The sequence below is a fragment of the Polyodon spathula genome, chromosome 7 (genome assembly GCF_017654505.1).
Source record: "Polyodon spathula isolate WHYD16114869_AA chromosome 7, ASM1765450v1, whole genome shotgun sequence".
In the NCBI taxonomy this organism is placed as follows: domain Eukaryota; kingdom Metazoa; phylum Chordata; class Actinopteri; order Acipenseriformes; family Polyodontidae; genus Polyodon; species Polyodon spathula.
The window spans coordinates 36,153,219-36,171,618 of NC_054540.1; the positions used below are offsets into that span (position 1 = coordinate 36,153,219).

The 18,400-nt window shown below is 39.9% G+C and overlaps 1 protein-coding gene across 10 annotated transcripts in view; it reads right to left on the reverse strand.

Moving 5' to 3' along the window:
* LOC121318597 (ELKS/Rab6-interacting/CAST family member 1) overlaps positions 1-18,400 on the reverse strand; it is a 369,254-nt gene that overhangs the window by 76,994 nt on the left and 273,860 nt on the right. For all 10 annotated transcript variants that reach the window (XM_041255448.1, XM_041255447.1, XM_041255446.1 and 7 more), the window contains one exon: positions 15,337-15,484. In XM_041255448.1, coding sequence (XP_041111382.1) covers positions 15,337-15,484 — 148 coding nt within the window. The remainder of the gene's footprint in view (positions 1-15,336; positions 15,485-18,400) is intronic.

Here is an 18,400-nt window from a genome sequence, read left to right on the forward strand (position 1 = left end):
AAGATGCTTGGAGCAGATGAGAAGCATGTTCATCACAAGCAGTTCAGTGAAGATGCTTGGAGCAGATGAGAAGCATGTTCATCACAAGCAGCAGTGAAGATGCTTGGAGCAGATGAGAAGCATGTTCATCACAAGCAGTTCAGTGAAGATGCTTGGAGCAGATGAGAAGCATGTTCATCACAAGCAGTTCAGTGAAGATGCTTGGAGCAGATGAGAAGCATGTTCATCACAAGCAGTTCAGTGAAGATGCTTGGAGCAGATGAGAAGCATGTTCATCACAAGCAGTTCAGTGAAGATGCTTGGAGCAGATGAGAAGCATGTTCATCACAAGCAGTTCAGTGAAGATGCTTGGAGCAGATGAGAAGCATGTTCATCAGAAGCAGCACCAGGACTCCTTAGCACAGTGCTCTGTTCATGCAGCTCTAGACTGATTGATCCCCTGAGGTTAGCTCACTTGCCTGCAGCTTCACATACGACTGTTTCTTACCAGCTCTTAATCATTGATATATTTTTTAAATTATTGCAATTGCACTTTAGAGATTGCATTGATCTGAGAACTGTAAAACAATTTCCCTTCAAGAAATGTGTTTTTTGAAAGCATATCAAATACCATTCTAAGTCTTATACACTGAGCTTTTTGTTATTTTACAACCAATACCATTAATTCAGTGTGATCTTGGACTGTCTCAGTTAAAACGAGTTATAATCAACATATACATGAAAAGCAATAGCAAATTGTGTGTAAGGAATTATTATTATTATTATTATTATTATTATTATTATTATTATTACTACTACTATTTAAAAGCCCAAGTAACCAATTTAATACCAAAAAATGTTTAAAATAGAAGAACTACAAATCATCACCCGTAATCCACTTTATTTATTTTTTACATTTTAACCTGTTGCATCAATGCTTTCCAACTAATGAGAACAGGACTAACCCATCAGCGTTCCTGCACCATGCTCAGGCTGAGCTATATAGCTGGTGAAGGTAGAATATGCTTTACACAATCTAAGAACATCTACAGGTACCAATTGAAAGAAATGCTTTAGAAGAACTGAAGAAACAATTGGCCTACAGCCTAAGTGGGATGTCTGTTACCGAGGTGATATGCATGGATTTAAGGCATTCCTTTGCTTCGCCGGTTCTAAGAAGTGGACATGAGATGAAATGTTGGATTTGAAAAAACGCAAGAAAGAAAAAAATGATATCTGGCAAAAAAAACACAAAAAACTCTGTAGCGTTGAAAAAATTAAAAAGCTATTCTACGCTAGGTCTCTCTCAACACCTGATGTATAACACAATTTAATCTGACAATCTCACTGGCCTCCTAAAGCCGTTTGCATTGTGAAGTGTGAAAGAATTTCTAAGAGATGCAACTTGGGTTAGCATCCCTCTTGATAAAGATTCTCCTGGTGTAATTGTAGGAGCCTAAATATTTGAAAAATATTCAGCAGAACCTCACATTTACACACACCAAACTTACAAACTGACCGGTCAACCCAACACTTCACTTTTAGCTGGAAGTATGTGCACTCACTCAACAATGCCTATATCGCAACCAGAAACCAGCTTTAAAAAGCGCAGTTAGCCTACTGAAATAGTAAGAACTGGGAAACAGAAATGTGTTACACTTTCAATTGAACGAAAACATCCAAGAAAAAAGTCCAGCAATTTGCAAAGGAAATGCAAAGCAGATTTCAAAGCAAATACAGATCATTTTACTAGGTACGTTTTAGTTTAAATAAAGTTTTTTTCGGTTTTGTTTTTCTCAAGCCTGAATGACTAAGCAAGCTGCACAAATGCATTTTGTTTAAAATAAAATAAAAACAAGCACTACAGCACGTTAATCCAGGTTTTCCAGGATGTTTAAATCTGTGTTTTTGCTACAGTTACAATCTGAATAGTAAGTTAAATATACCATTTTCCCATGTACAGGACAGTTTTAAAACCTTTCAAACACAAATATGAGTACAGGAGTTGTCCACCAGACACAATATGCCAAGACAATCATGATATGAATCAATAAATACAAATATATTTATTACTTGTCATGATGGACATGCATCAACATATGAAATAAACAGAAAAAAAGGAAAGCAATAGGGAAGTGTGTTTTAATAAATGATAATAATAAATTAACTTTAATCAACTAAGTGGCAAACTAAATTAACAAAACACCCCTACATATGGTAAAAACATAGCAGCGGCTCCAACAGTAATTATAAATACCAGAATACATTTTAACACAATGGTTATTAACACAGAACTGCCCTACACATGTTAAAAAATGCAGTAGCAGCTCTAGATTACCCTCAGTCAGTTGAATAAACCACTTTAATTTCAGTTTGATGATGAAATTTAGTGGTGTACTTACCAACGTTTTCTTACGTATTATTAGCATACCAACATTCTTACAAGTCCCTTTTTCCTTTGCTGTGAGTATTTTACTTTATTTTTTTATTTTTATTTTTACTTTGAAGCCATTTGTCCAGATTTACACAAAAATTTAATTCCTAGATATCACTTCATTTAAAATTTTAAAAATCACTGCAGCTGTAAATGTTACAAAACAAGGCTTATTTAATTAGTGTGCTTGTTTGGTGTAAATTGCATTTTAGTATGAAGGCCACGTAGATGAATATGAAACAATAGCACTTGGTTTCTCCATTAACATCCTGTGCTACAAGTAACCTGAGCCCACATACGTTTCTGACAGTACCAGGGCAGTACAAGGCACAGGTGCGGTCCTATTACCTGTAACACAGAAAGTGAGTTCACAGCATTGTGGCAGGGAAAACAGTCAAAGTAAAAAAACATCAAGAAAACAAAAAGAGGTAAGAAAACAAAAGCTAGGTTTGTCGCCTGAAACTCATTACTCTCCCTTTCATCAATCTACACACACACACTCAATAGAGGCGATACTGTAACTACAAATGATAACAGCTATATTTTAAGAAACTATGACACCAGGAACTGCTGGCAGGACTTGAATCCCTCTTGCACTGCAGCAGAGTCCCTCCCCAGCTCCATGCTCACCTTGGTGTCTTCATTAACACTTGGGGATTACAGTCCTCTCTTTCAATACCACGAGCAGTGAGGCTGTCTCAACAAGCTGCCAAAACAACAACAGCCTGGGATCTCTAATTATAAACTGGGGGGGCATTTGATTTGTTTATGGGTCTAGAAAGCCATGTTTTATTAAATCCTTCACATCAACACCACCTAAAACAAACTGGAAAAGGCCTTTGATTCCCAAGCTGCAATTAAACTGTGTTTAGACCCATTTCTTTGGGTGATGACGGGGGAGGGGTCGAGCTTGCTCCAAACACCAATTAAAGTATTCGCCGAGAAAGACAACAGCTCGTCCTGAAGGATTAACCCCTTGTCTGCCAGCCAGCGTACACCACTTTGTAAAAGCCTCAATGGAGTAACCTTGTAATGCCCTGCAAGTGAAAGACAGGCCAACTGGCACCTTTTTATCCAGAGCTGTGGGAATCCATTTAGAGTGGATTTGATGTATTTAAAATAATCATTACCGCAATGAGACTCGGTGCCAGTGAATGGAAAACAAAGGCAGATAAATCTGAGTTTTCTGGAATAAAACCCTTTGAAATACCAAGTGATAATACAAGGCTGGCTAAACGGGACGAGTTGGGATAGTTACATATTGTTAATGAATGGATTTATATGCAGTGAATTATTACTATTAAGGCCAGAAAGGGAAGAACAAAATATGGCCTTAATCAGCTCACCAGATGCCTGGCAAGTAGAGTCCACTGCAGCACGATGAGAAGAAACAATCCATGCCAGTTTTACTAACCCGTGGGAGCACCAGAGCCAATGCAACTCTCCCTCCGGAATCCACAGAGAAGACCAGTGACTTTACACAGCAGGACGCAAAGCAGCACTCCCTTTACTGTATGACCCACCCTGCACACCACGTGGCCATACTTTTACCAGGTGATCCACTCAGGGACCCCTATTGTTTATTGTATGTTATTTTTTGTTTTCTAAATTAAAAGTGCAAATGAGTTACATCACGTTGGATTTCAGTGGTTGGCATTTTAAAGCATCTTGGTCTTGTTAGAGACGTAATTTAACAATGGTTTGATATATTTGGGGTGGCTTCACTACAGATATGGCCTGCGTTGATTGCGAGGTGGCCTTACTTTTTACTGTATGTATAGTGATGTGGATCTCAAAGGATTACTATACGTTGGGTCCGAACAGCTACCAAATAAGAGGACTTTGCATCGATCTGGGAACCTAAAGGCAATAGACCTCCAATATATCCTATTGGAACAGCCATTTTCACTTTGTGAGATGCTAAACAATAACGACAAAATAAATGCTTCAATGCTGAATTTAAACCAACAAAGGCACAGACTGACACATTCTATCTAAACATCGGTCTCTTGGATTGCACCTTGAATGTATATGTAACAGAGAGAGATCTGTGCTGACTCTGCTGGAGTGTTCATGGGCTGCAGGAAGAGGGCGGCAGTCGTCCAACAACCGTCTGTGAGTCATGGCAGTGACACGGGGAGGTGGGAAAGTGGGTGTGTGGACTTTCCCCCTCTCTGAATGGCTGAGAGGCACGTCTTGGGAGATTGTTAGCCCTATAAATTAACGCTCTGTTGTTTCCTCAGATCTGCCCTGTTAAACGCGCTGAGAGTGCGGAAGCGCTGCTCAACGACCGAGAACCAGTGGGAGAGAAAGAAACAGAGGTTCAGAGCGAGACATTGAGGGCGGGGAACCATTGGGCAGACCCCTGATTAGTATATCAGAGCAGGCTAGTGAGCCGGCAGTGTAGGACGGTGATCCGGGTCGCATGGGCAGCGGCGACCGGGATATCGCTGCAAAGTGCAGCACCTTTTCTTTGTAGTTTTTGTTACTGTTTTATTTTCCCTGTTTCTTTGTGCCTTCTTTTTTGAATTATTGTTTCGAAGCACCTGCAAGGGCGCCGGTATTGTGTACCATCGCTTGGTATGCCCGTGGTTCTGTTTACCATCGTTGGTAAATCAGACCACGGACCCACAGCGCCATCTGTGGGACTAAAGAAAAAACAGCACCCTGAAATAAAACTGGGCACCTGTGCGGTGTTGCCAAATTCACCTGTCTGTCTCCTGTGTCAGTGAATTACCCACCACCCTTCCACAGCATATGTTTAAACATATGAAGGAATTCAACATAGGAAATGTCTCCTTGTCACGGTACGGATGACCGCACCTCGTTAAATCACAGACCTCTGAAAGACACAACAATGTGCTAGGATGTGATCTTTCTTCTTATATGCTAATGCTGGTTTAATGTAAGCTCATTCTTCAGATGTGCATTTGTGCGAAGGAAAATATATAGCCAACTAGAGAATGAACCCAGGTACCCTGGAACTGACCCTGCAACTCACCCAGACGAGCTGGAGGCCCAGGTGTTTTAGCGTGACCCTGGTAAATCTCTTTTCTACAAGCCTGCTGATCGTGACGTTTTTCAATAGAAACCTGCATTGCGGGTGAACTTTGTATGATGTTAGCTCAATGGAAAGAATGCTTATTTTTTTTTTTTTTTTTTTTTTTTTACTCTTGAGTGTGCAAAGAGGTTCAATTTATCTAAAACAGGGGTGAATTTGATATCATTAAATTATAACTGACCTGAATAGAGGTTTTTTCTAAAAAAAAAAAAAAAAAACATCTATTTAGTTTAATTGAATCAACTGCCTTATTTAAAAAGCTGAGAAAGAAAGAAAGAAAGAAAGAAAGAAAGAAAGAAAGAAAGAAAGAAAGAAAAGAAAGAAAGAAAGAAAGAAAGAAAGAAAGAAAGAACTGTGGGCTAATTTCACAAGTCTTACATCACTCGTGGCCTAGGTTCCAATCCAGATAAAGTTATAAGAAAAATGATTTTGGGTGTCTCTGCCGTGCCCCCATTGGAAATAAACCCACATCGCAAAACTACTACCGCTAATACTATAGGCAAAATTGTTCCAAATTTAGCCTGTTGAATCTTTGGCCATATAAAGATAAACACCTCATTAAGTTCTTCCAAACTATAAGCACCTGAACAGAGATAGCAATTTGTATTGTACTTCCTAACGTTGCTGTTTAAAGATAAACCAATGACAGAACCAAGACTCACTGGTTTTACTATGATTTTAACTAGACACACTGTGTCAGAACTGGGGGAGAATGGTTTGAGAAGCATGATGGACCTCCTCCATGGCCAGTACAATCCCTGGATCTAAATTCTATTAAGCATGCTTGGAATGAACTTGTACAACACATTCGTCAGCACGATCCTCTTCCTATCACTCTACACCAACTGCTTGAAACATTAATGACTGAATGGATTAACATCCCTCTAGACACCTTCCAACATCTTCCATGTGGAGTCTATACCATGTTGTGCCAAAGCTACTGGTATATACATCTCAAAGGGATCTATTTAGAAACGCATTGCAATGTTGTGACATTTTTTTCATACCATTCTGTGCAGTAATCTCCATATCACTGTTCTTTTATGAGACCAGTTTGTGTGACAGTAATGGAAACAGATGCTCAAACTGAACATGACAACAGACAAAGCATCTCCTGCAATTAGACAGAAAGAAGACATTACAGTACTGGATGTATGAAACAAAGCAACTAAAGATAAAAAGGAGATTAAATACTTTCAAATTCTTATTCAAAAACACATTCAATACCAATCATTTTGCATTGATAGTAACGGCTAATATTTTGAGTACCAATCCACTTATTAGATGATGGGATGGTTGTGTGTATGTTCTGGGATAAGTACTGAACAAGGGGTCTAAAAGGGCGACAGAAAATGCCCCATTTACTTATCCCTCCTAATAGTTGTTGGAGGGTAGTGTATGTAGCTTTTTGTTTAAAACTGTATTTCTGCACTGCTAAACAAAACCTGTGTGTTCTCTTTTTAACCTCACCCCATATTCCAAGGCTTGCTGAAAGTGTGCTTTGGGAAACTGTAGCAGCTTTAGTATAACAGCAAATCTGTGTGATCATTACATCTGTAACTGCACAGCAGAGCGGCACAAAACACAAACCTGTGTGAATCTGTTTCTTATTAAGAGTGGCGACTAGACATCCCAGAGCAAGGTGAGTGGTGGACACTGCCTGCAGATGAGTTATAACCAAAACAAAAGGACTGTAAATCTCTGGTAGATCTTTAAACCATCTGAAAAAAATAATATACTCTGATACCTTTGAGTCTCAATGGGGCCACTATAGCTTCCATGCACTACAAAAATACATGGGGCGCTAGAGGCAAAACAGCAAGACCCTGAACTCGTACGCTGTTCCCTGAAAAGCGAACCGCAGGTACTTAAGTGTGACAGTTTTTATGGGGATATGGAAATAGGCAACTTTGAGGTCCACCATGGTGAACCAGTCGCCTGGCCTGGTTAACTGAAACATCTGTTGCATTGTTGATATTTTGAACATCCTTTGGCTCAGATACAGATTGACCTGCCTGAGGTAAAGGACTGGTCTGAGGCCACCATCCCGCTTGGGCATCGAGTACAAACCTTCCTCCAACTGGAGGGGATGTATCATGCCAACAGCCCGTTTTTGCAGCAGAGGTGCAACCTCCTGAGACACTACAGCGGTGTCCTGTGGTCCGTGATTGCAGCATATATAGCTTCAGGCAAACCAACACAGCCCTAAGACTGGGGAAAGCCTGCTGTCAGAGACTTGACAGCCTTCGCAATGGTAATGCAAGCTGTACCATTGTGGCAATGGAACACTGCGGGAATGACTGCTAGCAAATCAGACCTGACGCAGAGTTGAGCCCAGCAACTGCGTAGTAAATCAGGATAGTAACCTCGTTCATTGTACAATACCTTTACCGGTGGGAGCAGGTCTGGACCTACAGTTACCACATAAGCAGTCTATAGGGATACCCACCTATAGCGCTTCTGGCAAACCGACACAGTCCTAAGACTAAGGTAAGCCTGCTGTCAAAGCCCTGACAGTCTTTGCAATGGCACAGCAAGGATAGACCAGGGCGGCAATGAGACACTGTGGGAAGGACTGTGAACAGACCTGAGCCTAGCAATTGCCAGTGAATCGAGGTGGTAACCTCATTTGCTGTACAGAGTACCATCAGTAATGGGAGCAGGTTTGGTACCGCTGGAGCAATCTACAGAGATACCCACCTATAGCACTTTTGGCTAACCCAAACAGTCCGAAAACTGAGGAAAGTCTACTGTTAGGCCAGTTTGAGACGGGTGCTCCAGAGGCGTGCTAAACTCAATTGAAATTACGTGCGCGTTAGAGCCGCATTAAATTCCATGAACCAATTGGTTTGATACTGGCCAACCGAAAGTGTATCGCATTTACAGTGCCGAGAAAAAGTTTGTGAACCCCTTAGGATTTTCACATATTTCAAACCTAAAATGTTATTAGATCTTAATCTAAGTCCTAATAATAGATAAAGATAACCTGATTAAACAAATGACGCAAAAACATGATACTTTTTCAACATTTATTTATCCATAAAATATTCAACATTCAATATCCACATGTGAAAAAGTATGTGAACCTTTAGATTCAGTAACTGGTGGCACCCCCTTGAGCAGCAGTGACTTCAACTAAGCATTTCCTATAACTGTTGGTCAGTCTCTCACATCAGTTTTGAGTTATTTCGGCCCATTCCTCCTTACAAAACTGCTTCAACTCGGTGACATTTGAGGGCTTCCTTCCTTCTTTTATAGATCCGCTTGTATGTTTAGGATCATTGTCTTGCTGCATGACCCACTTTCGTTACTCCAAACCATCACACTCCCACCACCATGCTTGACGGTTGGGATGAGGTTCTTCTGTTCGAACACAGTGTTTGGTTTTCACCAAACATAACGTTTCTCATTGAGGCCAAAAAGTTCTACCTTTGACTTGTCTGTCCAGAGAACATTGTTCCAGAAGTTTTGAGGATCTTCTATGTGCTCTTTGGCGAACTTCAGACAGGCAGGAATGTGGCTATACTTCCATGAATACCATTCTTGTTCAGTTTTTTTGGATAGTTGAGTCATAAACACTCACATTAACCAAGGCGAGAGTGGACTGCAGATCCTTGGATATTACTCTGGGGTTCTTTGTGACTTCGTTGATGATTTTCCAGTTTGTTCTTGGAGAGATTTTGGTAGGACGACTGCTCCTGGGTAGAGTGACTGTGGTCTTGAACTTTGTCCATTTGTAGACTATCTGTCTGACAGTGGACTGGTGGAGCCCCAAATCCCTAACCCTTTCTAGACTGATGAGCATCAATAACTGTTTCTCTGAGGTCCTCAGAGATTTATTTTGATTGTGGCATGATGTGTTTCCACATAGTTGTATGGTGAAGACCAAACTAAAAAAGTTTCTGATCTTTATATAGGGGGGGCCTCCCAAACTAACCCCTGAAGATCTACCTAATTATTTAAACACCTGATTCTAATTATCCCCTTAATTTAGCTGATAAAACTAGGGGTTCACTTACTTTTTTACATATCCTGAATCTTAATTACTCATTGTTTGTCTAATTCATACATCACTTTGTTTCAAAAGACATGGAATTGATTAATATAAACCCTATTGGATATTCAAGAAGGCTATCGTGGTAAAACTATGGAATTTCCATAATTATCATTGGGGTTCACAAACTTTTTCTTGGCACTGTATCCAAAGGTGACTTAAATAAAATCGAATCATAGACAAATAGTGACATGACCAGTATAAAAAAAAACTGTTATTTGAGAACAGTAGGCCTACACAGCGCAGTTCGCGCATGCCAAACAACCAAAGCTAAACAAGTTTCAATCACATTTAACCATCATTAACGTCTCCTTTATTGTAAAAAGTAATACTACTACCACTACTACTACTACTAATAATAATAATAGTAATAATAATAATAATAATAATAATAATAATAATAATAATAATAATAATAATACATCTGGATTTTAAAGGTTTTCAGTCTTTAGGGACTGTTTTTACACTAAGACCATAATCTATCCACCGCACTACAATTTAGTCACCAGGGCTATTTCTGTTTTCGGAAGCCGTAGTGCTAAGGACAGATCAGAGAGCAGATTCTCCAGGTAGAAGCACGATTTCCAGTCAGTTAAAAACTGAGCAGTTAAGAACTTAAGCTCTGTGCTGCTGCTGGGAGTTGGGCTACGATACATTTTTTATAGCTGCCTTTCTATTAAGTCGAGTTACAAGAACACGAATCACAGCATCCCCATTTAGTTAAAAAGCCTGTCACTGACAAGTTAAAAAGCCTGTCACTGACAATTATGGAAATAGTCATTGTATTGTTGTTTTATTTCTGTTTAGATTTGCCCAAATGTATAAGAGGATCAAAATAAGATGAAACTCAGATGAAACTAACAGAAAGAAGTCTGCGTTCACGTTAATATTAATATTGATTTGCGTGGTTTATTTATTTATTTTAGTAATAGATATACGGGTATAAGTAAGTAAGTAAGTAAATAAATAAATAAATAAATAGATACATTAATTAAAATGTAACGTGTGTTTAGCTAAATCACAATACATGTTTTTTTTTTTAATTCAGTTTGCCTTAGGCCTATACAGTGCCTATAGAAAGTTTACACCCCCGTGAACTTTTTTCATATTTTGTTGCGTCAGTTCCTCAGAGTTTCATGCATTTAAATGAGGATTTTTTTCCCACCATACTCCACACTGTTAAGGGAAAAAAGTTTTTATTGAGAAAAAAATGATATATTAAAAATACAAAACTGAAAGATCATAACTGGATAAGTCTCCACCCCCCTGAGTTAATATTTGGTGGAAGCACCTTTGGCAACAATTATAGCTGTGAGTCTCTACCAACTTTGCACACCTAGATTTGGCAACATGTGACCACCCTTCTTTATAAAACTGTTCAAGCTCTGTCAAGTTACTTGGGGAGCATTGTTGGACAGCAATCTTCAAGCCACGCCACAAATTTTCGATTGGGTTTATGGGGCTCTGACTGGGCCACTCAAGGACATTTACCTTTTTGTTCCTTAGCCACTCCAATGTAGCTTTGGCTGTGTGCTTTGGGTCGTTTTCATGCTGAAAGGTGAACTTCCGTCCCAGTTGCAGCTTTCTTGCAGAGGGCAGCAGGTTTTCCTAAAGGACTTCTCTGTACTTTTCTCCATTCATTTTACCTTCTATCCTGACAAGTGCCCAAGTCCCTGCCGATGAGAAACATCCCCATAACATGATGCTGCCACCACCATGCTTCACAGTAGGGATGGCGTGCTTTGGGTGATGCACTGTGTTGGGTTTGCACCAAACATAATGCTTTGCATTTAGGCCAAAAAGTTCCATTTTAGTTTTGTCAGACCACAATTTTTTTTTGCCACATGGCTACAGAAACTCCAGAGTGATTTTTGGCATACTTCAAACATGATTCAAGGTGAGCTTTCTTGAGTAATGGCTTCCTACTTGCCACCCTACCATACAGGCCAGATTTGTGGAGTGCTTGGGATACTGTTGTCACATGCACACTTTGACCAGTCTTGGCCATTGGCCTCTTGGTAGCCTCTCTGATCAGTCTCCTTCTTGCTCGGTCATCCAGTTTGGAAGGACAGTCTGATCTAGGCAGGGTCTTGTTGGTGCAATACACCTTCCACTTTTTAATAATCGTCATGACCGTGCTCCAAGGGATATTCAAGGACTTTGATATTTTTTATACCCATCCCCTCATCTGTGCCTTTCAACAACTTTGTCCCGTTCTTTTGAAAGTGCCTTGGTGCTCGTGGTTGAGTCTTTGCTTTGAAATGCACTACCCAGCAGAGGGAACATACAGGAACTGCTGAATTTATCCTGAAATCATGCGAATCACTCCAATTTAACACAGGTGGAGGGCACTTAACTTGGTGTGTGATTTTGAAGGCGATTGTGCACACCTGAGCTAATTTAGGATTGCTATTACAAGGGGGGTGGGCACTTATCCAACCAAGCTATTTCAGTTTTTATTTTAAATTAATTTTCTGCAAATTTCTAGAATATTTTTTTCACTTGGAAGTTGTGGGGTAGGATGTGTAGATAAATGAAAAAAACAAACAAAACTATTTTAATGCATATTAATTCCAGGCTATAAGGCAACAAAAGGTGACAATTTTGAAAGGGGGTGTAGACTTTCTATAGGCACTCTATTACTCACATTTTTTTTTTTTAAGACAATATTTAAGAAGTTCTTATGAAATTGAGGACGATCATAAGAAAAACTGAAGAATTGAACTTAAGAACAATCTTAGCAAGATCTTAACTATTTTTTAAAGAACTTTCTTAAGTTTTATCTTAAGAAGACTTTCAAGAATGTGGCCCCTGGTTTGCTGCTCCCCCGTGGGCTCTGTCATAATTGACTGGCATTGTGGGATACACGATACTCTTTAGCATAACATTTGAATATCATTTAGTATTACACGCAGCTTAGTTCAGTTCGCTGCTGGAGCTCCTTATGAAGCCAAGGTGCACCTGAGCCGCTCGGAGTGGCAGAGGAAGGCAGCATCAAAAGAGCATAGAGATGAGCATAATTGTTTCAGATGGTGCTCTACTCATGTACTTAATTGGGACTTAGTCAAAATTTTGTGCTTGAATTGAGTTCGGCACACCTCTAGAGCATCCGTCTGAAACTGGCCTTAGAGCCCTAACAGCCCTCACAATAATTCTGCAAGCAGAAGTGATGCGGCAACGAGATACTGTGGGAGAATCTGTAAGCAGTTTAAACCAAAGCGTGTCTTGGTCAAATGCAGGACTGCTGCATTCATATTTCTGTGAAAAAAAAACTGAAAATACACACAAGAGAAACACATTTTTTCACACAAAACAATAACCATTCAATTACCGTCAATATTATATAATTTTCGTCACAAAAAACATTTTTTTTTTTTTTTTTTAACTTCAGACGAAGCCAGCAGCCTGAGAGAGAGCACAAGTAGCCGACTTAAGGTTGTTCTGTCCCAGGTAAGGGGCGACAAGAGCCGCCGGCTTTGCACAGGGCACAAGGCTGCTGCAGGACTAACAAACTGCAGGTCTAACAAACTGCAGGTCTAACAAACTGCAGGGCACAACCGCCTCACAGGCTCTGATGAGCAGCTTTGATGCATATTATTCAGGTTATCATGGTATTTAGGATAAACACCCATGAGGTATGGTTACATTTTGTACTTGATAGTGAACTCTAGGAGGATTGAAAAGGCTGAAAATGGCCAAACAAGCTGCCTACAGCCCCCCAGTGTGGCTCTTTTCAACAGGCACTGGGAACAGCTCTGAGGTACGGTGCCGTTGGTGCTTGAGTGAACATTTTCACATTTGAAAATTCTGTCAGAACTAAATGAATATTCAGCTTTCAATTAGCTGGAGAAAAAGGATAATCCATCACTGTATTACAGTATGTGTCAAAATGAGTACCCCGCAAGACTACAAAGTAGGGAAATAGCCAGTAAGAATGCTTTATATAGTTATTACAAGCATGTACACATGGGCATGATTAACAAGGTTTTTTGATATATATATTGTTTTATGATACATTTTTACTGTATAGTTTCAGCATTTTGGTTTTAACTGAATAACTCTGATAAAACACTGTTTAAACTGCCGTTTACACCGTAAACACAGAAAAAACACTGGAGGCTACTATTTATTTTGCTCTTCCACCCCCCCCACACCCAATCACATCACATTTGTATCAGGTTCTACCATGCACTAAAGAAACTTGCATGCACTGTTAGACTTCTATTACCTTGCTGTACAAATTCAAAGTATCTCAGTGGCTGTATTTAGCTGTGGTTAAGATGACAGGATAAAACATACATGAATTAGGCCCATAGCCTCCCCACCAGAGCACCACAGCGATGGCAATAAGACTCCCATTGCATAGCAGTTTGATCCATGCCTGGTTTTACTATGAGTTTAATAAGACACACCTGAGCTTGTTACCTATACACTGTGGCTTATCAAGATCGTAGTAGAACTGCTATGCAATAGGAGTCTTACTTCCTGCACCACATGAAAGCTGAGCAGGACCTGGGTTGTGCGTCTCACCGAAGTGAAGATGTCAGAGGATGAAAACAATGCACCATTTCGAACTCCAGCACAGATCCCCTGAAGGAATCCATATGTGTGTGTGTGTGTGTGTTTGTGCGCGCGCTGGAGGTCTGGGGAGGTGAAAGAGGTGAATAATCCGAAGATTACGATAACTGGCAGGCTGCTGTTCACATCTGCTCTTTGTTAGGCGGCTCTCTGTCCGCCTGTCTGTGTTTCCCCTCGTTCTTAATACATTTTTTATTTCGAGCAACACCCCGGCCTCTCTGAAACAGACAGCCTGTGTTCTTGCCACGATCCAGTCAAGCAGACAAACTGTGCCACAGGAGGTAAATTAGTAGCACATTGATCGGAATCCAGCGCCTGCCTACATGACAGAACGAATCCACAATCTGAACTGACAGCCAATATTAAAAAGAAAGTACACTTCTAAAATTTCTACTGAACAAAATAAAAAGGGGCTCTTCATTAAATTATTACATTATTTTAAAGGCTGGTTTCATAGACCAGGATCAGCACTCATCAGTCCCAAATTAGTAATGAGCACACAGGACGTGTGAAACCAGTCTGCTGTGTTCATAAGTTCTATTAATAGGCTGTGTTTATTTTGTTCTGAGCACTGATGCACTTTATCCTGTTCATCATCTATCTGTCAATAAATGTAAAAGTTTCAACGATCAAATAGTCTAGGCTCTGATTCTTTGTATTACTGTGCATGTTCATTGAGACTTTAATATAAGAAGGATGCTGCCCCCAAATAAAATAGTAGAATCTTAAAATTAGGAAAAACATGGATAATGGAGAATATTCAGAAAGTCTAATTGTCTGTAACCCTGAAACACATTTTCGATAATTTAATAATGTATGTACACTTTATTAAGAGGTCTACACTTTTAACCTTAGAAATAATAATACGAAAACTAGAGAGCTGTGTTTAACTGGTAAAATCCTCAGTGTCTGCTATTCACATTCGTTACAGAAAAATTCCTAATAGATATATATGCCTACATTAACCATCAGACAACATAAACACTGACACTCATACGCACAACTGTGTTGTTCAAACACTAGATTGCATCAGTCAAGTTTTTCCTGTAGGCTGTAATTTTATTGATACCAGTGACTGGCCAAACCAGTTGAACCTCCGTTCTCCAATTAGACGGATATGTGGGGAGGGGGTAGAAGAAGGCACGGTTTATGGACTACTTGTGTATGATCCCACCTCTTATCCACTCCTCATGTCACATTTCCAGGAAATTGATACATGACATCCTTTACCTGCTGCTTGAGCTGCTGCACCAGGCGGTCCTTCTCCCTCTTGAGCGAGGTGACCTCATCCTGCGTCTTCTTCTTCTTGGAGGAGGAGAGCTCCAGCAGTGCGATGTTGGCGTCCTTCTCACTGATCGCTGCCAGCAGCGCCTCCTGCCTGCAACACAGAGCAACAGCACCCATTAGACACGGCTCAGCCTTATACATGATTGGGCTCAAATCCAGTTTTTCCAATTCCTTTTTTAAAAATGTTTTTATTTTGTATCACTCAGCCAATTGTGCGCCGCCCCCTGGGAGCTCCCGTCCACGGTCGGTGAAATAGCTTTGACTTGAACTGGCGACTACCAGACTAGCCACTCCAACACTCCACTTAGAGCACCTTTACCAGGAGTCCCTTTCCACTTCCTTTTTAAAATCAATTCCCAATTCCAATTCCCATTCCCTTTTAATCAATGCCAACACATCACTGATCAAAATTGTAATTAGCAGTATTCTGTTAAAATTTGATTTCCACAGTGGCAACAAATTACTTAAATTGAAGTCACTGTTAGTCAATTAAACTGGCTTTAAATGAAAGCAGTTGAACAATGACAACAATTATTATGTCTCTAAAATATCAATTTCAATCCCTTGATGACCATGACACACATCAATAGTATGTACAGAACAGTATTACGAAATAGGAAGGAAATGTTTAATCAACAATTTGATAAGTGATTCTCCAGATATATACACAAATATAAGAGTAACACACAGATGGACAGACGGATGTACAGACACCCTCATAAATCCCATGTTGATGCCAAATTTCATGACAATCGGATAAGTGGTTCTCCAGTTATATGCAAAAATGTGTATTATACAGATGGATGGACGGACAGACAGAAACCCCTTATATGTCTAGTATCTGATAGTACAAATGACAAATGGAGAAGCAGTTCTCCAGATAAATGCAAAAATGTAAGTGTGAACGGACGTATCCCCAGAACTTGATATTCTCAATAACTTACGTTAAGTAATGCTAATACCACGTTTCATGACAGCTGGATGAGTGGTTCTCCAGATTACACTGCCCCCTTGATATTTTACTCTTTGATAACTGGCTAATTTGGTTCATTCTTGGTTAGACCAGGTTGACAGCACATTGTAAAAGTGCCATATTTTACTGCATAAGGGCACTTCAATAAGTTACCATTTCCAGTATTTCTGTTTCTTGATGTGTAGATCAGATGGCGATATAAAGAGAGAGCATGTTATCTGGTAAAACATTCAGTCAAACAAGACAGTGTGTCTGGTAAATCCTGCACTCTCCGTGTTTCTTCAGGAGACAGTTTTACTCTTCTGGTATTCAGAGGGATCTTGCAGGAATGGTGGCTGCAGAAATACCAGGGTTGCTGAGAGCTTGAAACAGAATTTCTGTCCAGGTCAGCTGAAATTTAACCTGTGACCAAAAGGTAAAAGGTCATGGGCTCTCGCAGTGCCCTCTGAACCTGGTGGTAGGTGGTCCCTCCAGGGCCATTTTCACACAAGCCGGGGAGTGGCCAAGCTGCTGCCAGCACAGTACCTGCTTGGTGCATTAATATAAACAAAGTCCCAGGTGCCAGCGTGACAGGATAAAATGCTTCCTTAATTTTCGCTTTTCAAAGGGGGTGGGGTATTTTTAGCTTCTTGACAAGTCTCCCTTTTCTGTCTGTCTGACTAAAACCACTGTGACTGTTTTCTGTGCAAATGCTCGACTATCATTCAATCAACCTTCTCTTGCTCTCTCGCTCTCTCTCTCTCTCGCTAAACCCCAACAAAACTGGTTTATAGGCTCACTAGCGGCCCAACACAATCCAGACAGTATTTTATAAGAAATGCTGGGTTTTAATCTACTGCCATAAAGTTGATTCAGTGTTTTCTGTATGTTTCTAGTGTTTTAGTGTTACTGTTTGGTAAACTATTCCAAACATGTTTAACTATTTCCATAAACAGTGCTTCTTGTCCTGTTTTAATCCCATTCATTTTTAACAACACTATGGACGGAGTACTATATTTCTTTTACGCATTTTACTTTTTATGTTCTCCCATGTTTCTTTTTAGTTTAGTTTCAGTTTACTTTTTATCCATAACTCTGTCCTTAGTTTAAAATCTCTAAACTGGATAACAGGGTTTAGGGACCTGTGGTAAACATCTTGCAAGTTTTAAGAAAGCCTTGCAAAAAATCCTTCTGACCTGTGGGAAGAATTTGATTCAGAGATGCCTGAATCGAACTCTGTCATACTTTACATAAAGTGGATGAGCAGTTTCTTAAAAGCTTGTTTTAAATGAATATCCAAATGCTGTGCTTCCCTGATGAGTTAAAAATACAACTAACTATCAGTGCAGTATCCATTAGTAATCCTATGAGTGAACACAGAACAAAAAGTAGGACACAGTTGGAAAATAAGTGGAGACAGTCTTGGGATAGCTACTAGGAACTGGACGAGCACCAGTCGGCTGAATGACTTTCTCTTATTCATGGAATTTCTTGTATTGTTATACCGAAGGCGTTTCAAGCTGACTGATTGATAATAATAATAATAATAAAAATAATAATAATAATAATACACTCTTCATAGTCTCACAATAAGTTATGGTAATTTTAAAGTAATTTTGAACACATTCATCATTTTAGTACACCCTCCTCCAGCACAATTCTGATCAAAATTCAATGCATGGTCCTCGGGGCAACTGCAAGAAAGGATCCAGTAATAGTAGCACAACATAAAAATACCATTCTGAATGACAACAATGGCCAGCACTACATTCAAGATTTATGATTCAGTACTGCAGCATCAAGGTTCTCCAAATCAAACACAACTGTTTCCATTGGTTTCACTTTGAACGGCCGTTTAAAAAACAGATATAAAAGATTGACGGCAGAGGGGCCAGAGTATTCAGGAAATGAGACAGTGAAGCTGGCCCGGATGAGAGCAGGGGCTGCAGTCCGCAGGGGAAGGCTGATTTCTACGACTCCCTAGCACCCCTCCCACTCTATCAGCAGCCAATGGGGTCTCAGCATCCCCTGGGCCTGACAATCATTTCCAAGGAA